The sequence below is a fragment of the Narcine bancroftii genome, chromosome 11 (assembly GCF_036971445.1).
Source record: "Narcine bancroftii isolate sNarBan1 chromosome 11, sNarBan1.hap1, whole genome shotgun sequence".
Taxonomy (NCBI): domain Eukaryota; kingdom Metazoa; phylum Chordata; class Chondrichthyes; order Torpediniformes; family Narcinidae; genus Narcine; species Narcine bancroftii.
The window spans coordinates 106,017,267-106,042,526 of record NC_091479.1 but is presented as its reverse complement, the minus strand read 5'-3'; the positions used below and the strand labels follow the sequence as shown (position 1 = coordinate 106,042,526).

At 44.3% G+C, this 25,260-nt stretch overlaps 1 protein-coding gene across 3 annotated transcripts in view; it reads right to left on the bottom strand.

The window, feature by feature from the left end:
- pwp1 (PWP1 homolog, endonuclein) overlaps positions 1 to 25,260 on the bottom strand; it is a 47,702-nt gene that overhangs the window by 7,509 nt on the left and 14,933 nt on the right. For all 3 annotated transcript variants that reach the window (XM_069904516.1, XM_069904517.1, XM_069904518.1), the window contains 4 exons: positions 23,976 to 24,094; positions 23,526 to 23,593; positions 19,405 to 19,501; positions 1,918 to 1,979 (listed from right to left, as the gene is read on the bottom strand). In XM_069904516.1, coding sequence (XP_069760617.1) covers positions 1,918 to 1,979; positions 19,405 to 19,501; positions 23,526 to 23,593; positions 23,976 to 24,094 — 346 coding nt within the window. The remainder of the gene's footprint in view (positions 1 to 1,917; positions 1,980 to 19,404; positions 19,502 to 23,525; positions 23,594 to 23,975; positions 24,095 to 25,260) is intronic.

Below are 25,260 nucleotides of genomic sequence, written 5' to 3'. Positions count from 1 at the left end.
TGGTAGAGATCTTGGAAAGAACACTGCTTGAACATGGGCTCAAGATATTCTGATGCAAATTAAATGCAATCAAATTACTAGTGTGTTGAGGCATAGTTTTCACAACCAAAGTACTTCTCAAGAGTAAAGGTCATGTTGCAACTCTACAACTCTCTGGTGAGATCATTCTTAAGAGTATTGTGTTCAGTTCTGGTCCTCATTACAGGAAAGATATGGAAGCTGTGGAGAGGGTGCAGAGGAGATTTACCAAGATGTTGCCTGGAATGGGAAATGTGTATTATGAGGCAAGGTTAGCAGGAATGGGACTTTCCTCTTTGAGTGAAGATTATGAGAGGCGTATAGATAGGGTGGATGGCCAGCGCCTGTTTCCCAGGGAAGGAGTAGCAAACACCAAAAGACATGCGTAGAAGTGAAGGGAGGGATGTTTAGTGAAGACATCGGGGATAATTTTTTTTTTTTACCCAGAGAGTAGTGGGTGTCTGGAATGCATTGTCGGGGTGGTGGTAGGGAGCCGGATGCAGGGCGGTACCGAGGGAGAGATGTATTGATGGGTGGACAGTGAGATTTAAGAGACTCTTAGAGGCGCATGTGGATGAAAGGAAAATAGAGGGTTACAAGGCAGGAAAGGTTCAGTTTTTTTTTGGCTGGGATATATAGGTCGGCACAACATTGATGTACTAATGGTCAGACAGTCAGTTTAGTAATGTGTCTGAGAGGCCATAGGACACCATGAAGAAACCCCACATCCTTTGGAAAGTTCTGTGAGAGGCAAGTTGGAAACCTAGTTTAACATCTGACAATGTAGCACTCCCCCACTACTAATACCCCTTCCCTAATCCACTCTCCCTCGGTACCGCCCCGCATCCACTCTCCTTCGGTACCGCCCCGCATCCACTCTCCCTCGGTACCGCCCCGCATCCACTCTCCCTCGGTACCGCCCCGCATCCACTCTCCCTCGGTACCGCCCCGCATCCACTCTCCCTCGGAACCGCCCCGCATCCACTCTCCCTCGGTACCGGCCCGCATCCACTCTCCCTCGGTACCGCCCCGCATCCACTCTCCCTCGGAACCGCCCCGCATCCACTCTCCCTCGGTACCGCCCCGCATCCACTCTCCCTCGGTACCGCCCCGCATCCACTCTCCCTCGGTACCGCCCCGCATCCACTCTCCCTCGGAACCGCCCCGCATCCACTCTCCCTCGGTACCGGCCCGCATCCACTCTCCCTCGGAACCGCCCCGCATCCACTCTCCCTCGGTACCGCCCCGCATCCACTCTCCCTCGGTACCGCCCCGCATCCACTCTCCCTCGGTACTGCCCCGCATCCACTCTCCCTCGGTACCCGCCCTTCCCTACATCCAGAACTCTCTCGTTGAAATACCTACAGGCTTTCTCCAACTATCAGACTCTTGAATCTCCACACATCACCTGAACCATAAACTACTCCAGGACCACCAAAGACAGTATCCACTACTGACACATCACAATCAGGACCACCCTCCTGACAGAGCTATCCATCAAGGCCACGAGGTCCATGCATGGACATAGTTTGGCCAATTATCCAACAGCCAACACACAGCAAGCATCTCAATTCAGTCATCATTTCATTATTAATATGCCAAAGACAAGATTTGTTGGAAGGTTAAAAATGTCATAATTTAAACATGAATTCCTTAGTTCACAGCAAGGTTATGAAGGCCTCCTGCCAAAAGTTGGATGAATGCAAGCAGAGATCCACACAAGCCTAAAGTCAGCAAAGGGAGGAGACTGGAGATGGTGAGCTCTGAGGTGGCACAAAGGTTTGAACAGATGAGAATTATGAAAATGAAGCATTATCACACTAGAAGAGAAATATGCGTCTTCAAACGCTGAAGATGACAATTTACAAAATGGAATAAGTTTCTAACATCATGTCTCACTTATCAAACGATCCAGAGAGAAGAGTCTGTGCTTCAAATGGATGCCAGCAGAGGGTCTGCACCTGAAACAGAAAGAAGTGAACATTGCAGGGGAATGAACAGAGCAGTGATTTTACAGAATCAGAAAGGTAGAGCTGGGAGGGACAGTAGCCTTTGTCTGCTAGTGAGTTCCCTCCTACCTGCCAGTTCTCAGGTGTTGGCACTTCCTGCACTTATTCAGGTACTTTTTAAATGAACTTCTCTCCACCACTATTCCAGAGTGTCGCACTCTTTAGGCGAAGTTCTTTTCCCAGCTCCCATCTAATCCTTCCATCAATTCATGCTCCTTAGTTATTGAGCTCTCTGCCTAAGTAAATGGTCCTCCTGTTCATTCAGTCCCTGCCTCCCATAACTTTACAATCAATTAAGTCTCCCCAAGAAATTCCCCAGAAACATCCTGGGAAAGCTGCTGTGCAACAGAGAAACACAAAAGCTGCAAATGTGGGAATCTCAAGCAAACAAAGAATTTCTGGGGAAACTCGGCAGGTCAGAGAGCATCATGGGTAGAAATTCTCCCATGAAACCTCTCTACGTTCACAGCAAAGTAATCAACAAGAATTTTTGGAGAGAATATTCCACTGAAATGTGGTAACAAATCTGTACGTCACTTCTAAAACAGTTAATTAAAAAAAAAGGTGTGATTTACTGGTTTCTATTTGACATATTACCTATACAGTGAGTTTGCTCTAGCTATTTTGATTCTCTCCTCCTGAGTGATTATCAGGGTGTGATGGCCAGGCTTCAGAACCTCATTAGATTTGGTCTCAGGCGGGTTCTCTCTCCATACTAATCTGCACATCTCTGGGACAATGGGCAAGTATTTGTTAATCAGAATCTCCAAAGCAAGTTCTTCTTCACAAACCAAGGGATGCTCAGGCCAGGGTCTCAGCTCCAGCCTCAGTAAGCCCAAGGCTCTATGTCTTGAATACCTTCATTCCTGCTGTACAAGATTGGCCTGGAACTGTAATATGACAACCAATGGTCATGGCAGCAAGAACAGCATCAGGCACAGAAAGCAACCAGCTAATTGATGGCCCATCTGAGCACTTCAGATGGTAATCCGGGTAATTAGGTCAGGCAACCTCTGTGCTTCAAGGCCTTCATCAGAACTGGGAAAGAGAGAAAACATTAATTTTCAGGAGCCAAGATGGAGGAAGAGATGGATAATCACTACCTTGACAGACCACAGAACATTGCAACACAGAAATAGGTCCTATTATTCTGCCTCGTCCCAATGACCTGCACCCAGATCACATCCCTCCACACCTCTTCCATCTGTGTAGCTGTGCAGATTTTTTTTAAATGTCAAACTAGAGCCTTCATTGACCAATTCAGCTTGTTCCACACTCCCCCAACTCTCTGCATGAAGTTCCCTCTCATATTCCCTTTAAACTTTAACCCATGACTTCTCATTTTAAATCTCTCCCAACTTCAGTGGAAAAAAAGCTGGCTTCTATTTACTCCGATTCCGATTTATTGTCAGGGTACATTAATGACAACACATACAACCCTGAGATTTATGCAGGCAAGAATGACCACCTATGTAGTGCAAAGAAATGTGTACACAGCGTATACATATAAAAAAATAAAAGAAATGTAAACAGACTGCAATACAGAGAGAATTAAAAAAATCAATACAGTGTAAAAGTCCAAGTCCTTAAACAAGTCCCTGATTGAGTTTGTTGTTGAGGAGTCTGATGGTGGAGGGGGAGCAGTTGTTCCTGACCTGCGAGTCTTGTGGCACCGAGACCTTTTTCCTGTACTCATCATAATTTTGTTTATCTCTGTCAAATCTGCCCTCATTCTTCTATGCTACAAGTCTCTCGAAGTCCAAATATTCCACATCCACTCGTTCACCCTCATCAATCTTGGCTTCTCCTTCAATTTTGGGCACAGTTGCTCACAGGGAATAGCTGAGGCAGGGCATTTGGAAGGCCAAAAGGGCTCATGAAATACCCTTGGCGAGCAGGACTGAAAAGAACAGCAAGGCAATTTATACTTTAATCAAAAATAAGAGGCTGACTATGGAGAGGTCTCAACCTCTCCAGTCTCTCCTTATTATGCAAGCCTGCCAGTCCAGCAATGTCTTCACAAATCTATTCTGCACTCATTCCAGCTTAATAATGTCCTTCCTGGAGCTGGGTGAACAAAACTGTCTACAATTCTCTGAGTATGGTTTCACCAACACCTTCTACAGTTGAAACAAGATGCCCTAACTCTTGTACTCACTGCTCTGGACAGAGCCCCAGGATTTTAAGAACTTAAATTCAACAGAGGTGGACCTCCCTTCCCCTAGATATTTCTGAATTAATGTGTTCCAATCAATTTTTCACCTCAATTCATAAATGTCCTATTAATCCACAGGGTACATGTCTCATTAATCCATACAGTGCAGTTAAATAAACACAGGATGGTTTGCAGCTGTTCAATTACTGGTAGTGGGAAATAGAGGTCTTCAATCAGCAGGTCTGAGTAGACACATCTACTGAAACCCAAGTATATACACAATTAACAGGTGGCTAGATTTGGAGGACAAATTGTATCCTGGTAGACAAGTGCCAGTAATTATTTTCATTGGGGATCAGACCATGTATGGAAATGATTGCTTTAAGGCTCTGTTAAAGCTGTCCACTGTTCAGGGCAACAGAAAGGAGAAACCATATAAACTTTCCTGGGCTGCAAAAGGCAGGACAATGGGGTCAGACAGACATGCAGTCCTCCCAGCACGCTTTCATCAGCTTCATTACATTGCCATTTCCTCACCCCACGTTAAATGCTCACTGAAACGCACAATGGCTTCACAAAGACAGAGAGGGTGGCAACCTACCACAGGTGGTTCACCTCATAACATCTCGAACAACAGTAAAATCCTCCTACCAGGATCTAAAACATTATAAATATGGCTTTAGTAAAGCAAAGTTGTTTGGACCTTCTCATCTTGTCAAGAATGGAAATGGTATGCACTCCCATTAAGTGACAATGAAAAGCTACTGGAATGCAGGCAGTCAGATAGATGAAACAAGTGCTTCCAGCAAGTTCGTTTGCTGATCCCATTGTTAATGGTACTGACACCCTTTATTTTGCGATTGAAAACGCAACACTGTTAATCGCAAGCACAAGCTGCAGCCAAAGACCAGCAAAGGAGCAAGTGACATACAAACCCACTGACCTTAACATGCCACACCCGCAGTAACCTTTGGCTGAAATCAGACTGGGTTGTTCATTAATAATGCAGCTTTACTATCATATCTTCCAGATCAAAATCCTGCTGTTCTTTCAACCAACCAATTTTCCCCTGCAACCGCTGCAACCGTGTCTGCCTGTCCCGCATCGGACTTGTCAGCCACAAACGAGCCTGCAGCTGACGTGGACATTTACCCCCTCCATAAATCTTCGTCCGCGAAGCCAAGCCAAAGAAGAAGAATACTAGATTCTTATTTTATCTTCTAAATGCTGCAGGATTTTGATTTGATTCGCTGATTTAAAATTGGCACAGGGTTACTCAAGGCTGCAGCACATGGTTGTGGCTTTGGCTAACAGAATGTAAACATTTAAACTTAAGCAGCCTCACACATGACAAAGAAACCTGCAGTGCTGTTGCCTTAACAGTCTCTGTCTGCAGCCAGTGCATTGGGAAATGGGAGGAGGAAGCACAGATATTTTTCATATATTAAAGAATATACATGATCCTTGGCCTTAACTCAAATTGCATGTTCTATAATAATTCAGCATTGAGAGGGGTACTGGAATGTTAGGAGTTTTTGCAAGTGCCAATTAAGAATAAAGTATTATGGGTTAACTTAAGGTGAAGGGATACTGGAATGTGAGGAGTCAAGCAAGTGCTCATTAGAGATGAAGAATTATGGGTTAAATCAGGGTGAAGGGATGCTGGAATGAGAGGAAGGGTTGTAAAAGTGTAATAAACTAAGGATCTTCAAAACAGGATAACAAGTAGATAGCTTTAGCAAGTCTTAGGGATTGATTAATGAGTGAAGAACAAAGACATGATACTTCTCTGGCTAACAAGTTTGCAGGAAGACACATAAACTGATAAGAAGTTAGAATCCACGTGGGCAGAATTACCTAATGCTAAACCAATCCAGGAGGCAGGGGGGGAAGGTATCTCTGTACTGAAATGAAATGTATAGAAGTTGGGTCAGCCCCAGTATCTGTGTGTATTCCCAGGGTAAGGGGAAGCACCCAACTTTGCATTGTTGTAATAATAGAATAAAAGTTCTTTGTTCTCAATGTTTGTCTCGAGCGAATTCTGTGAAGGTACCTCTGTTTCTCACAAATGGGGGCTCGTCCGGGATCCCACTCCCTCCACTGACAGAGTGCCCGACGACGAGGGTAGGTGCACCCCGGCTGATTCGGCGGGTGACTTGTAAGTGGACGAAGCGAGTGATATCCGAGAAGAGGCATTGAGAACAAACGACGGGAGGATGTTAAGGAAGCGCGCTAGGAATAGCTACTGGATCCTGGTAAGAGAAATTTTACTTACTTGTTAGTATGGGAGGTGTGAGTAGCAAGGGAAATAGTCCTAAGGAAGGACGGGACAATCAGATAACTAAGCAAAGTTCATTAGGATTAATGCTATCTGATTGGGGTGCGGGGAAAACCCGTGGGAAAGACAAACAGACCATGGTCAGGTATTGCTGTCTGGAATGGGTTAAAAAACCCGATAAAAGGGAATTCGGTATATTGGCCAAAGCTCGGATCTGAGGATGACTGGATGTATCAGGCATTGAACATCTGGCTCTATCAAAATCAAAGAGATAATATTGAGAGCAGAGAATATGCAGCCTGCTGGCTCAGGGGATCGTTTGATCAACTGGTTTTGAATGAAAAGGAAAGCAAGAAAGATAAGGAACCTTTTGTCCCTGAAACACAAGGATGGGATGTGTTACATTCCCTTCCTCCACCTTATGCTCCTCCTATGCCGGCTCCTATCTTCCCCCCCCCCCCTCCTATGCTCTACCCTTCTGCACCTTCCCCTCCTCTCCCACAGCTAAAGAAAGGAGAAGAAAGTAGGGGTGGTATGATGACCCTTCACAAAGTACTCGATTACCACCTCTATTGACAAGAGAGAGAGGCGACTTTAATTGAGAGCAGTGTGAGACCCTCAGGGAAGAAAGGGCAGAACCCTTTGATTCATTTCCCAGAGAGCAGGAACCTAGACATTATAAAGGAGAGGATAAGCCAGAAACTAACTGGATGAGACCTTTACGGGAAGTTCCCATGGGAGGGGGGTCTCGGTCTTGTAAATGTGCTCCTGACTAGTCCGGAGGTGCGTTATTTTAAGAGAGAATGCCCAATGCAAGCCAGGGAGACACGACGTTACGCACTGATGTGTTGGAATATAGGGGTTAATTAATCATATAAAATATGTAGAATATATGCTTATGTACTATTCAGTTTGTATACATGAATCCAGTACCATGTAACAATTTAATATTTACCTCATGGTGAAGGGAAAGAGTAATGTAAGTAAGGGGCAGCCACAGTATGTAGCAAAGTTGGCTGATTACAGTCGGTTTAGAATTGCCTGCTCCCAAAATACAAAAGAGAGGATATGTATGAAACAATTTAGTAGGAAGGTTAAGGCAAAAGGAGGTGTTGATTAGCATAAACAAAAAGAATCCTGACAGAGACTGTCAGAAACAAAGAGAATGGAATCAGTAAGAAGCTAAGACAGAAGGAGGTGTTGAGTAGAACAGAAGAATATGGTCAGATGAGAACAAAGAAATAATTAGAAATATCTGGGGTATGAATTGATTTCTGATCAAAACAACAGGATATTCTGACCTTGAGGATTAAGATGGGAGCTCTACACCCCAGATAACTGCAGAGCAGGAAATTACTTGTGATAAATCTTATGCAAGAAATCTAGCAAAGAAAGCCAACTTTTGTTCTGTATGATAATGAAATCTAGCAAAGAAAGCCAACTTTTGTTCTGTATGATAATGAAATCTAGCAAAGGAAGCCAACTTTTGTTCTGTATGACACTTCCAATCTCTTTTCAGTGCCAACCGCTCAGTCCAAGATTCCGCCCTGCTCCAGCTCCCTCAACAGCCCCTAAGGCTCGAGCTGGAGGATGAGGTCCTCACCCAGGATGAGACATATAAGGCAATCGAACAACTGAAAAGTGGCAAAGCAGCAGGTATGGATGGAATCCCCCCAGAGGTCTGGAAGGCTGGCGGCAAAACTCTGCATGCCAAACTGCATGAGTTTTTCAAGCTTTGTTGGGACCAAGGAAAACTGCCTCAGGACCTTCGTGATGCCACCATCATCACCCTGTACAAAAACAAAGGCGAGAAATCAGACTGCTCAAACTACAGGGGAATCACGCTGCTCTCCATTGCAGGCAAAATCTTCGCTAGGATTCTACTAAATAGAATAATACCTAGTGTCGCCGAGAATATTCTCCCAGAATCACAGTGCGGCTTTCGCGCAAACAGAGGAACTACTGACATGGTCTTTGCCCTCAGACAGCTCCAAGAAAAGTGCAGAGAACAAAACAAAGGACTCTACATCACCTTTGTTGACCTCACCAAAGCCTTCGACACCGTGAGCAGGAAAGGGCTTTGGCAAATACTAGAGCGCATCGGATGCCCCCCAAAGTTCCTCAACATGATAATCCAACTGCACGAAAACCAACAAGGTCGGGTCAGATACAGCAATGAGCTCTCTGAACCCTTCTCCATTAACAATGGAGTGAAGCAAGGCTGTGTTCTCGCACCAACCCTCTTTTCAATCTTCTTCAGCATGATGCTGAACCAAGCCATGAAAGACCTCAACAATGAAGACGCTGTTTACATCCGGTACCGCACGGATGGCAGTCTCTTCAATCTGAGGCGCCTGCAAGCTCACACCAAGACACAAGAGAAACTTGTCCGTGAACTACTCTTTGCAGACGATGCCGCTTTAGTTGCCCATTCAGAGCCAGCTCTTCAGCGCTTGACGTCCTGTTTTGCGGAAACTGCCAAAATGTTTGGCCTGGAAGTCAGCCTGAAGAAAACTGATGTCCTCCATCAGCCAGCTCCCCACCATGACTACCAGCCCCCCCACATCTCCATCGGGCACACAAAACTCAAAACGGTCAACCAGTTTACCTATCTCGGTTGCTCCATTTCATCAGATGCAAGGATCGACAATGAGATAGACAACAGACTCGCTAAGGCAAATAGCGCCTTTGGAAGACTACACAAAAGAGTCTGGAAAAACAACCAACTGAAAAACCTCACAAAGATAAGCGTATACAGAGCCGTTGTCATACCTACACTCCTGTTCGGCTCCGAATCATGGGTCCTCTACCGGCATCACCTACGGCTCCTAGAACGCTTCCACCAGCGTTGTCTCCGCTCCATCCTCAACATCCATTGGAGCGCTTTCATCCCTAACGTCGAAGTACTCGAGATGGCAGAGGTTGACAGCATCGAGTCCATGCTGCTGAAGATCCAGCTGCGCTGGGTGGGTCACGTCTCCAGAATGGAGGACCATCGCCTTCCCATGATCGTGTTATATGGCGAGCTCTCCACTGGCCACCGTGACAGAGGTGCACCAAAGAAAAGGTACAAGGACTGCCTAAAGAAATCTCTTGGTGCCTGCCACATTGACCACCGCCAGTGGGCTGATCTTGGCGCCTCACAGTTCGGCGGGCAGCAACCTCCTTTGAAGAAGACTGCAGAGCCCACCTCACTGACAAAAGGCAAAGGAGGAAAAACCCAACACCCAACCCCAACCCACCAATTTTCCCCTGCAGCCGCTGCAACCGTGTCTGCCTGTCCCGCATCGGACTTGTCAGCCACAAACGAGCCTGCAGCTGACGTGGACTTTTTTACCCCCTCCATAAATCTTCGTCCGCGAAGCCAAGCCAAAGAGAAGATATAAACTGTAGAGACTGGACAGTAGAGGTCAGTCTTGGGGAATAGCTCACTGTGCAGGTGACCTATGAACTAATGACTGAACCAGAGCTCTGTTAAGCTTTATTCTTTTGCTGTGTAATAAACTGATTCTCCTATCACTTCATTTAACGAACACGCTGGACTCAGACGACACATAGACTAAATTAAGGGTAGGGTAAAGCCAGAGTCAGACAGATGGAAGCAGATTATGAATAGGGGGTCACGGTTCTCAGTCAATACACACCGTGGGGCTGCACGGAGAACCATTGGTAAATTTAAGCATAGGGCCCCACAGTGACAAGATTACCTTTTTAGTAGATTCTGGGGCAGCCCGGTCTAGTATTTTACAACCACCCGAGGGTGTTAAGATAGAGGGGACCGTGATGATTTCGGGAGTAGGAGGAAGAGATTTTACGGTCCCTGTATTAAGGGATGTAAGAATACAAATGGGAGAAAAGATAATAACAGAGGATATTTTACTAGTTCCCCAAGCTGGGGTTTGCTTGATGGGACGTGATTTACAGGACCAATTGGCTATCGGTACCAGACCACAGGGATCGGGTATCGGGGTTCAATTTTATGTGCTGACAGAGGAGGATCGGAAAATAATAAATCCTAGAGTATGGGCGAAAAAAAAGGAAATAGAGGAGGGTTAGATGTTCCTCCCCTGCAAGTTACTTTAAAAGATTCTGAACAAGTAATTAGACGAAAATGGTATCCAATTCCTATGGCTGTCCGAAAGGGGCTGCAGCCAGTAATTGACCAGTTGGTGAAAGATGGTATACTCGAACCTTGTATGTCACCTTTTAATACCCCAATTTTACCTGTCCAAAAACCAGACGGTACCTATCGATTAGTGCAGGACTTGAGGGAGCTGAACAAAATTATTCTCACCTGTCACCCGGTTGTACCTAATCCCTATACGATAATGGGTAAAATCGATCCACATAGTAAATGGTTTAGTGTGATTGACCTCAAAGATGCTTTCTGGACCTGTCCGTTAGCCACAGAGAGCAGAGACATGTTTGCCTTTGAATGGGAAAATCTTTTTACTGGACGCAAGGATCAATACCGGTGGACGGTCCTTCCCCAGGGCTTTACAGAATCACCAAATTTATTCGGCCAGGTCTTAGAACAAATACTAGATGAGGCTCCTCGGAGAGAGAATTGTCAGTTGATACAATATGTTGATGATTTGTTAATTACGGGAAAAACATATGAATTAGCTAAACAGTATACTGTTGGACTTTTGAATTTTCTGGAGAATAAGGGTCTCAAGGTGAGCGAATCCAAATTACAATTTGTTCAATCAGAAGTTAAATACTTAGGTCATCTGGTAAGTCAGGGAACTAGGAAAATAAGTCCAGAGAGGATATGTGGTATATTACAGATCCCCCCCCAGAATGCCCAAGAACTTAGGAAATTCCTTGGTTTAGTGGGATACTGTAGAATCTGGATTGAAAATTATTCTAGTCTGGTCAGATTTCTCTATGATAAACTCACAATTCTAGGGGGCGAAGCTGTTGTCTGGACAGAGGAAGAGATTAAAGATTTTAACTTGGTGAAACAGTGCCTTATTAGTGCCCCAGTGTTGGCTTTACCCAACCTAAATAAGCCATTTGACCTATATACCAATGCGAAAGGAGGTGTAGCCACCGGAGTACTAACACAAGAGAGGGCAGGCTGTAGACAGCCAGTTGCTTTTCTGTCAAAAGTTTTAGACCCTGTTTGTCGTGGTTGCCAGAGTGTGTGCAAGCCATCGCAGCCACTGCTATTTTAGATGAGGAAGGACGAAAGATTATGTTTGGTGCCCCGATGATAGTTCACACCCCTCACACAGTCCACAATATTCCCTTACAACGTGCTGGAAGGTGACTCACAGACTCTAGAATTTTAAAATATGAAGCGATCCTAATGGATAGGGATGATTTGACCCTGATTACGAATAAAGAACACAATCCAGCAGCTTTCTTGGTTTCTCCAAATTCTGACAATACCATAAATGAGTTAGAGCATGTATGTTTAGAGGTAATAGATTTACAGACCAAAATTAGAGAGGATTTAAGTGATGAGCCTTTACAGGAGGGTGAAAGGTGGTTTATTGATGGATCTTCTCGTTGCATTGATGGCACTCGCTATAGCGGGTATAGTGTAGTGGATGGGAAAGAAGGAGTGGTGATTGAAGCCGGTCATCTTCCCGGTCATTGGTCCGCACAATCTTGTGAATTGTATGCCCTCTGTAGAGCGCTCCAGGGTCTAGAAAACAAGGTGGGCACGATCTACACAGACTCAGAGTATGCTTTTGGTGCAGTGCACACCTTTGGGGAGATCAGGAAAGAGCGGGGAATGATAACTGGAAAAGGACAAAAGTTGATCCATGAAAACTTAATTGTCCAATCTCTAGATGCTCTTACATTACCTGAGGAAATAGCTGTAGTTCATGTACGGAGCCATCAAAGTAGTGACAGTCCTGAAAAGCACAGGGGAACAGAAAGGCAGATGCAGCTGCCAAACAGGCTACGCTCACGGAGAAAATAGACATGCAGCTGTTACTGCCCACCCCTGGAGTATCCTATTCATTCTATTAAACCTGGTGATTGGGTATATGTAAAAGCATGGCAAGATCACCAACTAAAACCTGTCTGGGATGGCCCCTATTGTGTACTTTTGATTACAGACACTGCAGTGTGAACGAAAGAAAAGGGGTGAACTCAAATACAACGAATTAAACAAGCTGCTGATCCATGGACTAAAGACATTGATAATCTACCCTCCACCGGGCGTGCTGTCCTTCATCCTTCTGATCTGAAAGTTACACTACGCCGGGAAAAAGTGCTATAATGTTGTTTTTACCATTTACTGTATTGTTTACTTGTTGGTTCCACGTTTTTGGGACATCCCTAAATTACTCACGATGTATTAAGTCCTCCTGGAATAGGAGCAGCAGAGGTGACAATTATTTACCTTTAGAATGTAGACAGGGCATAGATATAAAGTATAGTCATAGTGGGGTATGGGTTAATAATATAGGATCCCAACATGGACCAGGGGAACAGAACGGCTCTAGAGGAGTAGATTTGTATTTTGGCCTCTACAGGTATTAAAGAGAGGAGTTTTAAAGGGATAGCACAAAGGAGATGGTGGGACAAAGACAGACAGAATGGTAGTCAGGATTGTACATGTGGCAGAGATAGTGTTAATACATATGCTAATGTTCACAGACAGGCTGCAACTCACAGGTTAAGTGACAAGAAACACCCCTCCCCAACTTGGTCTCCTGTAAAGCATCCTTTGGGTCACACAGACATTCGGAATGTTAAAAAAACCACCACTGTAAGGGGAGTTCCAGCTGTAAACGAAGTAAGATGCTCTAGAATACTAAAGCTGCTTGGCATTTAAATCGTTCAATCAGACTCCAGGCAGCCTTGGAGATCATCACCGAACAGATAGCAGTGGCCCTGAATTTAGGGGCTGAAGAAAAACGACAGATACGAGCCACAGTTTAACAAAACCGCCTGGCTCTCGATTACTCGTTGGCTGCTGAAGGCAGCGTTTGTGAAAGACTGGTTAAGGACAATGCTCACAACGGTCAGGCGGTTAAAGACACTTCTTCAGGAGTTCGAAAATCTTCCCATGCCCAGGTTCAGACGGGGCAACCTTGGTCCGGTGTGGGATGAACTAGACTTTTTATTGGTAACTGGAGTCTGATATCCATAGCCCTTATAGCAGCTGGACTCACTATTCTGGCCATTATGGTGCTCCCCTGCCTAAAGACTTGTGTGCAGTGTTTAATCCAACGGGCCCTTCGGCAGGTCACTACAACCCAAATGATGTATGCTTCCCAAACTCCGTCTGATGATGCTGAGGCCGCAGTTCGTTTACTCACACGCTGGGAAAAGGACCAAGCTTAACAGAACACTACCGAATGGGGATTTACTAAGCGTAGCTAAAGAAAAAGGGTGGATTGTGAGGGATACTGGAATGTTAGGAGTCAAGCAAGTGCCAATTAAGAATAAAGTATTATGGGTTAACTTAAGGTGAAGGGATACTGGAATGTGAGGAGTCAAGCAAGTGCTCATTAGAGATGAAGTATTATGGGTTAAATCAGGGTGAAGGGATGCTGGAATGAGAGGAAGGGTTGTAAAAGTGTAATAAACTAAGGATCTTCAAAACAGGATAACAAGTAGATAGCTTTAGCAAGTCTTAGGGATTGATTAATGAGTGAAGAACAAAGACATGATACTTCTCTGGCTAACAAGTTTGCAGGAAGACACATAAACTGATAAGAAGTTAGAATCCACGTGGGCAGAATTACCTAATGCTAAACCAATCCAGGAGGCAGAAGAATGTTGGGGGGAAGGTATCTCTGTACTGAAATGAAATGTATAGAAGTTGGGTGAGCCCCAGTATCTGTGTGTATTCCCAGGGTAAGGGGAAGCACCCAACTTTGCATTGTTGTAATAGTAGAATAAAAGTTCTTTGTTCTCAATTTTTGTCTCGAGCAAATTCTGTGAAGGTACTTCTGTTTCTCACAGCATGATACCTTTTCACTTGGACCAGAAGATGCACTTAAAGAGAAAAACTCAAAATTCTAAAAGAGACCAGAATTCAGTGACACACTCACACAGGAGAAGCTGCAAAAGACATGGACACTGACTTTGTGCTGACGGACTGAGCCACAGAAATCAATGTGTTCATTCTCCTCTCCCTACTCTCGCTCCATTGCTGAAGCAGCTCAAATAATTTTTTTAAAAAGCATGCATTTCCAGCTTAAATTTAGGTATTCTAACAGAAAGTCAGGGAAAAGAGATGTTGACATTGGGAGGTTGGCGTTGTCAGGAGGGTTCCAAGGAGGTTATTTCAGATACTTGACGGGACTGATAAAACAAAGCCTGCTATGTTTGTAGTGTCACAGATTGTGTCAGGCACAGGCAGTAGAACATAGAACATTACAGCACTGCATAGGCCCTTTGGTCCTAATGTTGCGTTGACCTATATGTTCCTACCAAAAAAAGTACTAAACCCTCCCTACCTCATATCTCTCTATTTTTCTTTCATCCATGTGTTTAAGGGTTTCTTAAATACCAAGAATGTTCCAGCCTCCACCACCATCCTCAGCAAGGCATTCCAGGCACCCACAACTCTCTGTGTTAAAAAACTTATCCCTGACGTCTCCCCTAAACATCCCTCCCTTCACTTTGTGCACGTATCCTCTGGCGTTTGCTATTCCTGCCCTGGGAAACAGGTGCTGGTTGTCCACTCTATCCATGCCTCTCATAATCTTGAGGACCTCTATTAAGGTTCCCCTCATCCTTCTGCATACCAAAGAGAAGAGTCCTAGCTCTGGCAACTTTGCCTCAAGACTTATTTTCCAATCCAGGCAATATCCTGTCAAATCTCTTCTCTACTCTCTCCATAGCTTCCACATCCTTCCTGTTATGAAGTGACCAGAAATGAACGCAATACTCTAAGTGTGGTCACATCAAAGATTTGTACAGATACAACATGACCTCTCAACTCTTGAACTCAATCCCCCATTAATGAATCCCAGCATCCCTTAGATCTTCTAAACTGTCCCATCAACCTGTGTGGCAACCTTGAGGGATGTATGGATTTGGACCCCAAGACCCCTCTGTTCATCTGCACTCTTAAGTAACTGACCATTAACCATGTTACCCTCCTGGTTTGACCTTTCACAATACATCACCTCACACTTCGCCAGATTGAAGCCCATCTGCCACTTTTCTGCCCAACGCTGCATCCAGACTATATCCTCTTGTAACCTTCGACAATCTTCAGCTCCATCCACAACTCCTCCATCCTTTGTATTATCTGAAAACTTACTGACCCATCCTTCCGCCTCTTCATCCAGGTCATTTGTAAAATCACCAAGATCAGAGTGTTGTCTGGCACTCCACTAGTCACTGACCCCCCAGGCAGAATACTTTCTTTCCACTACTACTCTCTGCTTTCTACATGCAAGCCAATTTTTAATCCACACAGCCAAATTTCCATAGATCCCATGCCTCATGACTTTCTGAATGAGTCTCTTATGGGGCACCTTGTTAAATGCCTTATTAAAATCCATATACACCACATCTACTACCCTACCTTGAAAAAACACACAAATGCTGGAGAAACTCAGCAGGTCAAACAGCATCTTTATGTAGCAAAGATAAAGATACATCACCAACATTTCAGGCTTGAGCCCTTCATCAAGGTGTGGGGGAACATGAGAGATGTCTGGACCAAACTGCTGAGTTTCTCCAGCATTCGTGTATTTTTTTCACAACCACAGTGTCAACAGAATCCTGTGTTTTACCTCAGATTACTACCCTACCTTTATCAATTTATTTTGTAACCTCCTCAAAAAACTCAATTAGGCTCATGAGGCACAAACTCCCTTCACAAAGCCATAGTGACTATCCTTGAGTAGACTGGACTTCTCCACATGCTCATAGATCCTATCCTTAAGAATCTTCTCCAATAGTTTACACACCACTGACATAAGACTCTCTGGTCTAAAATTTACATGATTCTCCCAATTACTCTTTTAAACAAGGGGACTACATTTGCCAATCTCCAATCCACTGGCACATCCTGTGACCACGAATGACTCAAAGATCATAGCCCCCTGCCCCAGCTATCTCTACCCTCACTTCCCACAGCAACCTGGTATATATTGCGTCTGGCCCTGGAGACTTATCAATCTTAACATTTTTAAGAAGATCCAACACTTCTTCTTCCTTAATCTCCACACAGGCCTGTTCTATTTCAACCTCACCCTGATCAAGGTCCTTTTCTCTTGTGAATACTGAACCAAAGTATTAATTTAGGACCTCCTCTGCCTCCAGGCACATGTTGCCTCCTTTATCCTTTGGCAGCTCCACCTTCATTCTTGTCATCCTTCTGTTCTTCACGTATGCATAGAACGCCCTGGTGTTCCCTTTAATTCTACATGCTAAGGCCTTTTCATGTCCCCTTTGAGCTCTCCTAAGTCCTTTCTTAAGCTCCTTCCTGGCTTCCATACACTTCTCACAAGCCCTTCCTGCTTCCTATACCTAATGTTCACTTTCTTCTTCCTCTTGAATAGTTGCCTCACCTGTTTTGTCAGCCATGGTTCGCTTTTCTTACCATCTTTTCCCTGTCCCAATGGGACAAACATATCCTGAACCCAGCACAAGTGGTCCCCAAAATTCCTCCACTTTAGTTCTGTGCTTTCAGCCTTAAACATCTCTTTCCAATTTACCCTCGGTAGATCCTACCTCTCCCATAATAATTAGCTCTTTCCCAACTAAACACCTTTTCATTTTGTCTGCTTTTATCCTTTTCCTTGGCTATGCTAAATCTTAGAGTTGTGGTCACTCTCACCAAAGTGCTCCCCCAATGAGAGGTCTGCCACCTGACCAGATTCATTACCCAGAATTAGATCCAGTGTGGCCTCTCCTCTTGTCAGTCGGTCCACAGACTGTGTTAGGAATCTTTCTTGAACATACTTGACAAATTCAGTCCCATCTATCCCTCTTGCGGTCAGTAGGTGCCAGTCAATATTAGGGAAGTTGAAATCACCCATAACTACAATCCTGTATCCCACCATTCCAAAATCTGCCTGCTTATCTGCTCTTCGGTATCTCAAGAGTTATTTGGGGGCCTATAGATGACTCCCAGCAGTGATAGCCCCCTTCTTATTTCTGACTTCCACCCACACCGGCTCAGTGGACACTCCCTCTGCAGCCTCCTCCCTTTCTATACCCATGATACTATCCCTGACTAGTAATCCTGTAGTTGTGGGTAATGTAATAGCATGGATAGTGGACACCAGCAGAGTGAGATAAATGGATGTTTCTAGGTTGGCCATCTGTGTTAGTGGAATTCTGCAGGAGTCAGTGCTGGGCCCACAAGTGTTCACAATACACATTGATGATTTGGAAGAGGAGTTGAGTGCAGTGTACCAGGAGGGGTTGCAGACCCCAGGGCATCAGTGTACTGGTGGGGAAAATACCGCCAGCCCCCCTCATCCCGTTGAGATGGAGAAGCAGAGGAGTCAATCCTACAGGACAGTGACCATGGCAGCCAACTAGCTCAGAAACTGAAGGACCCCCATATAGGCTGCAGGCTGCTGGAGTCCGACTCATGGGAACCAGGTATTGGAACCAGGATTTGAGAGGGTGCTGAAAGCAAGAAGAGATCATTTTGGAGGTTTGGATCTGGAGTTCGGGATGCTGATAATTTGAACTGGAGTCTGTGCGACTGCAGAAGCGCTGGAGACAAATCCACGGACACTCAGCGTCTCTGAGGAACTCTCTTTTGCTTCTCTTTCTCCAATTGTTAGGGGCACCGGGCAATGATCATAGCAACTCTTTGTTTGCCTAACGGCAAACTAAAGTTAAAGTACATCATGTACATTACACTTAGAAGGTATTATTACGTGACAATAAAAGGAACCTTTGAACCTTTTCTAAGTTTGCGAATAACTCTAAATTGACTGGAGACACAAATTGTGCAGAGGATGTGGAAAATCTGCAGAGATGGATAGATAAGTGAATGAGCCAGGGTCTAGCAGAAGGAATACAATGTTGGTAAATGTAAGATCATCCACTTTGGAAGAAAAAATAGATCAGATTAATATTTAATTTCTGAAAAATTGCAGCATACTGTTGTGTAGAGGGACTTGAGAATGCTTACAGATGAATCACAAAAGGTTAGTTTGCAGGTGCTCAGGCTATCAAGAACACAAATGGAATGTTGACCTTCATTGCTAGAGGGATTGAATATAGGTACAAACTCCCTATAGACATTGCCAGATTTGAACCCCCTTCTTGATTGCTGGCACCGTAACAGCATTGTGCTAACCGCTATGCCAACCATGCCGCCCTGAGTTTATATCCTAGGGTTCCTTCCCCAATTGTGTGGCACCTTCACCACTTGACTCAAGTTAGCAGAATATTTTTAAATTTAAGTTTAGACATATAGCACAGTAACTAAACCCTTCTGGCCCACAAGCCTGTGCTGCCCAAATACCCCAATTAACCTACAACCACCCCCCACATGTTTTTGGAGGGTGGGAGGAAACCCATGCAAACACGGGACGGGGAGAACGTATAAGCTCCTTACTGACAGTGCCAGATTTGAACGCCAGTCGCTGGCTCTGTAACAGCGCTGCGTTAACTGTGAAGCTAACCTTGCCGCTCATATCACCACCTGCTCAAGGCCAATTAAGGTTGAAGAAAATCCTGAACTTACCAGGGACACCCCATGATTCAATGATGGCTGAAAGGTTGGTGAAGCAGGTGGAATTTAAGGAGGAAGAGATGAAGGAGAGTAGAGGGGTGAGAGAGAATTCCAAAACCCCATGTAGTGAAAGGGAAGTAGGTGATGCTTTGGTCAGCAGTGGGAACAAATATTCAGGTGGCCCTGAAGTTGCAAAGTTTCATTGGCTGGGATAACAAAAGACAAGAGGTGCAGATGAAAAGTCAGGTGAAGAGCTGCAGGTTCTGAGTTAAGATGTCAGCAGCAGGAAAAGGAAACATTTCATTTAGCTTACCTTGTCTGTGTGTGAGGTGAGGCAGTCCACAGGTTTCTTTTGAGACATATCCCAGAGAATCACAGTCTTATCGGCAGATGCACTGGCTAGAACAGTCCTAACAGGTAATAAATAACTTAATTACCAGCACTGACATGGATGGATTCAAATCCAGAACTTGCTTTATTCTAAAATAAATAACTGGTAACAATTCTGTACTTAATTTATCAACTTCCGCTCTCTCTCACATTTAGCTCTTGTTGAAATCTTGCCAAGACTGTACAAGGTTTGCACAATTAAAAAGCCAACTTCATGGCACATTTTCAAATGTTTTTTTGAAAGTTCATATTTACCTTATCAGTTACATTTCTTTTGTCTCTCTTTGATTTTAATTTAAAAAAAACAAATCCATCTTGGATTATTTGCCAGTTCTCTATTGTTTATAGAACTTTCCCCACCACTAAATGATATTTATTTCATGCATTTATCCAAACATTGTAGTCATTTGTAGGTTGTACAAACACTGAGTTTAATTGTTTAACAATTTGATTCAAACACTCCAGGATATCAGTTCTTTTTCCAATTCAGGATGTCTAATGTTTAGTCTTGTTTAAAGAGGAGAAATATACCAGTGACCTGCATTGAATTCGTCCATCGTTATTGAATGAAGATCTACCGACCGGGACCAATGCCTGAAGAGAGCGCACAAAATCAGTGAACCGGTGCGGACTCGAAAGGCCAACATGGCCTGTTTCTGCTCCGTAAATGGTTATATGGTATATGGTTATAAGACGTCACCTAGCACGTCAGGTACACAAATGGACACCATACCCTCAGGATCCAGTCAGCTTGGCATCAGGGCAGCAGATTCAAGAGAAATTCCTGCAATCGGTGACTGTCCTAAGAGGGCTGACTGAGATAGATTGGCTGCTCACTATAGGTTAGAGGATCAAGGGGTCATCAAATTGTGTCTAACTGCATTTTGAAAGGACAAACCAAGGTAGAACATTCATAGTAAATGTTAGAGCACTAAGGAGTACAGTAGAACAGAGGGATTGGGGAATACACATATTCAACTCCCTGAAAGTGGCATCATAGGTAGATAGGGTTTTATTGGCCTTCATAAAACAAAGTATTGAGAATGGGAGATGTTATGATAAAGTTGTGTAAGGCACTGGTGAAGCCAAATTTGGAGGATTGTGTGCAGTTTTGGTCACCGAACTACAGGAAAGATATCAATAAGATTGAAAGAGTACAGAGAAGATTTACTAAGAAGTTGCCAGAATTCAAGAACTGAGTTACAGGGAAATGTTAAACCAGTTAGGAGTTTATTCCCTGGAGTGTAGAAGAATGAGGGAAGATTTGATAGAGGTTTTTAAAATTATGAGGGGGAGAGACAGGTAGGTCAGCTTTTCCCACTGAGGTTAGGTGAAATACAAACCAGAGGATGTGGGTAAAGGGTGAAATGGGAGAAGATTGGAGAATTTTTTTCATACAGAGATTGGTAGGAGTATGGGATGAGTGGCCAGCTGAAGTGATGAAGGCAAGCTCAATCTTAACATTGAAGAATTTGGACAGGTCCATGATTGGGAGAGGTATGGAATGGGTGCAGGTCAGTGGGACTAGGCAGAATAGTTTGCACAGACTAGAAACGCCAAAGGGCTTGTTTTCTGTGACGTCCTATGGTAACTGTCAAGAGAGATTGACTGAATTGTCCTGCCTTGGTTAACCTCCCAAAGAGCAACACCTCGCACTTGTCCAAGTTAAATTTCATCTCCCATTCCTCGGTTCATTTTCCCAGTCCATCCAGATCCTGTTGTAATCTTAATCTTCATCACTTCATTATGCCACCTATTTGGCTGTCATCTGCAAACATACTAATTATGGTAACTACTGGGATCCATCATTAATGTAGATTGAACAGAAGTGGATCAAAATGGGTAAGAAAAACAGGTAAGTTTGCTAATGTTGATGAGACAGTGAGGAAGGTTATTGAAGATCCCAATGGGGTCTTGATTAACTGAGCTAGTGGGTGAAGGAATGCCTGATGAATTTAATTCTGATATGTATGAAGTGTTGTACTTGGTAAGTCAAGCCAGGGCAAGGACTTGCACAGTTAATGGTCAAGCCTTAGAAGTGCTGAAGAACAGATACCTAAACTTACAGGAACATAATTCCCTGAAATCACAATACAGGTAGAGAGTGCGGCAAATAAGGTACTGAGTAAGCTTGTCTTTATGGTCAGAAGATCAAGTACAGGAGTTAGGACATCATGCTGTAGCTGTCCCAGACATTTAGAATACTGTGTGCACTTCTGGCAACTTTGCTAAAACATTATCCATATGGACTAGAGGTCTTTAGTTATAAGAAGAGACCGGATCAGCTGGGACCTTTACCAAGTGTAGAAGGTGAAGGGAGTGACCTTACTACAAAATCTTGAGGGACATAGATAGGGTGAATAGTTGCAGTCATTTCCCCAGGATAGTAGAATCTAGAAAAAGAAGGCATTCCTGTAAGGCGAGGTGGGAAACATTTGGAAGGGACCTGAGAGGTGGTTTTTACACCCCCCCCCCCGCCCCCCACCACAGAGGGTGGTGGGAATATGGAACGAGCTGCCATGGGCAGGAACAATGACAACATTTAAAACTCATTCCGATGGGTAGTTGACAGGTCTAGGCTCAATCCAGGTAAATGGGACAAGCTGAGGTAGAAACCCTGATTGGTTTGGAGTTAGGCTGGAAGGTCTGTTTCTGAGGCTTGGCAGCTGAGAACAAGGGATTCAGGTGAAAAAGAGGACAAGATCAGGAGTGGGAAAAGGTTCAAGAGGCCAATGGCCAAATACCTTCTCTTTATACAAGTAAAATGGAGTGGGAGCAGACACCTGGTCCCTCAAACTTTTTCCAATATTCAATGTGAAGGAGTACCTCCTCGGACCATCTATTCTGTTCCAGATCAACAGGGAAGACAGCACTGGGGAAATGTGCTCTCACTCTCTCACACACACATAAAGCCCACCTACTAATCTGTACAGCACATTCACAACTATTTAAGAACATAGAATATTATAGGACAGGCCCTTCAGCCCACAATGTTGTGCTGACCTATGTAAACTTACTCTGGAACAATCTCATCCTTCTCCATTTCACATCCATAACCCTTTATTTCATCTATGTACTCATCATGAAGTTGATAAGATTAAAATTGTTGAGGACCCCTTCCACCCCACACACACACCATCTTCCAGCTGCTCCAGTCAGGGAAGAGATACAGGAGGATCAGAGCCAGATCCTGCATGCTGAGGAACAGCTTCTTCTCAAGGGGAGTGAAAATGCAGAATGACTGATGAACTGCTCATACAATCTCTCTGAGAATCTACTATTATTTAACAATATTTATTTATTTTTAAATATGTACCGAATAAAAATTGTTTGTAAATATGTATGTGTCTGCATATTTTTACACCAAATGCTGTTTCATCCAGTTGTACTTTACAATTGTATGATAATAGTTAACGAACTTATCCAAGAGTCTTTAGAATGTCCCTATTGTACCAGCCTTCACTACCAACCCCAGCAATGGTTTCCAGGTACCCACCACTCTCTGTATCTCTGACATTTCCCCTCCACTTTTCCCCTTCCAACTCTGCATCCTGTCTGTTTCCAGTATTCACATGCTGGAGATGAGCATGGGCTGTACATGAACCCTTTCCCATGTCAACACGAACCAGAATCTTCTGGTAATGAAACGAGAGAAGTAAATGAAACGCCAGCCCCATCTTTTGGCCACCCTGGTGTTCATACCCTTCAATCTCAACCTTCCTAGAATGGAGCTACAATTAGGTACCTGCCCTGCTGGGATTGAGTACAATCAATGACTGCCACCAACATTACACACAAATATTTAAAAATGAGGTTAAATCATAGATAAATAATATTATTATCATCAGATGTTAAAAAATTCTGTAAACCCTTTGCTCAGTACCGGGTGATGACACCTTTGGCCAAAACGAATACACCCATCTCCCATGTAACAGAAGGAGTGTGTGGTCGACTGTGGGCAAGAGGGGAGGTCTCGTTCCAGATGGGGCAACAACATTCTCCTCCCCTTTATCGTCACAAAGCGAGCAGGAATGTGCTAGTTACCTGGCATGTTTGTTCCAGGAAAGATCCAGAACTGCTTCAGTATGTCCCTCAGCTCCTGGTTCTGCAGCCTGAAAAATTCACCAGCATTGATGTGAAGGTGCAGACTCTCACCTGACCACATTTCCCCATGCCGCGCATTTCCCTATTTGGGTGTAGGTGAACAGCTGGGTCACTGCACATACAGAAGCAAGGGTCAGGATTCTCTAGGAGAGTACCGCGGCACACAAGGAGACATCAGAATCAGACCCTTTACTGCCGGAGATGAGCATGGGCTGTACAATGACATTTCTTGCTTTTGGCTGGGGCGAAACAAAGGGGCTGCAGCTGTGAAAGTCCCCAGCTAATGTGCTATTTGCTCATGGACAGTGTATTGGCTAGCAGGCCAATTAGCCCTCAGTGCAGGTACCGTTTGCAGCCCCAACAATGATGAAGCCAAGGGCTGTTGAGTACCTTCCTTCTCTTCTTTGGCTTCTCACTTCCGAGGCTGAAGGCCGGCTCAAGGCAGTCAACCACATCCAGATTCCAAACATCGATCACAACGGTCATGTTGCCCACTGCAACGTAATTGCCTACAAAGAGTACATGCAGTCAGAGGAAGAAGCTGAAGTGCAAAGTATCGACCACGCAGTGTGAAGCCAAGCAAAGAACAGAGTACACTCATCTCATGATAAAGTGATAAACGGTAAACAGTTAAAGTGTTCCCATCTGAAAGGAATGAAATCATAAATCAGAAAAATAGCACAGGCTGATTGAGATAGAACCTGATGAGGAGAACAAATGCTGAGTGACAACTGTTCTCATCAGAATAATCAAGTCACACATGAAATGAATCGGTCTGTAGAATCATTGGTAAGGCAGGTAAGCAGAATGAATCTGATCTAAATCAGGTATGTGTAGACATCAGGAAATTTGGAGGTATGGATGAAATAATCCCACAGAAGTATCAGTCACTCAGCAGAGACTACATCAGTTTGAGGGTATTCGTATTCGTGGGAAAGAAAGAAAACCACTAAGGCTGGCACATGTAATTAGGATCCTACTCCCGAGGTCGAATGGGATCCAAAACCATAGTCACGCCACTATGTGAAGCGAGGTGCAAAAACAAAAAATGCTGAATGTACTCAGCAGAGCAGGCAGAGCCTGTGAAGAAAGAAATGCCTATTGTCATTTTTTTTTAAATTTAGACATACAGCACGGTTACAGACCCTTGCGGCCCATGAGTCCGTGATGCCCAATTTTTACACCCAATTGACCTACAACCCTCCACCCCCCCCATTACACTTTGAATGGTGGGAGGAAACTGGAGCCCCTGGAGGAAACCCACGCAGACACAGGAGAACATACAAACTCCTTACAGACAGCGCAGGATTTGAACCCAGGTCCTGATTGTTGGCATTGTAATAGTGTTAAACTAACCTTGCCACCCTTTTATATGAATGGTCTGCTCCATAAGTTTATCAATGATGTTGGAGATAAAGTGGGAAAGGATAAAGGGTATCTAAGATTATAAAGATATAATGATCAATTGGGCCAGGGGATGGCAGACAGTTTAATCCAGATAATTATGGGGTGTCGCATTTTTGCCAAGTCAAACTCTGGCAGGACTTGCTCAGAGCCCGGGAGAGTATTGTAGCACAGAGTCCAAGGGGTTAGAGTGCACAAGTTCCAGAAAGTGATGATACAGGTAGACAGCGATGAAGATGGTGTTTACCTTCATTGGTAAGGACACTGAGTA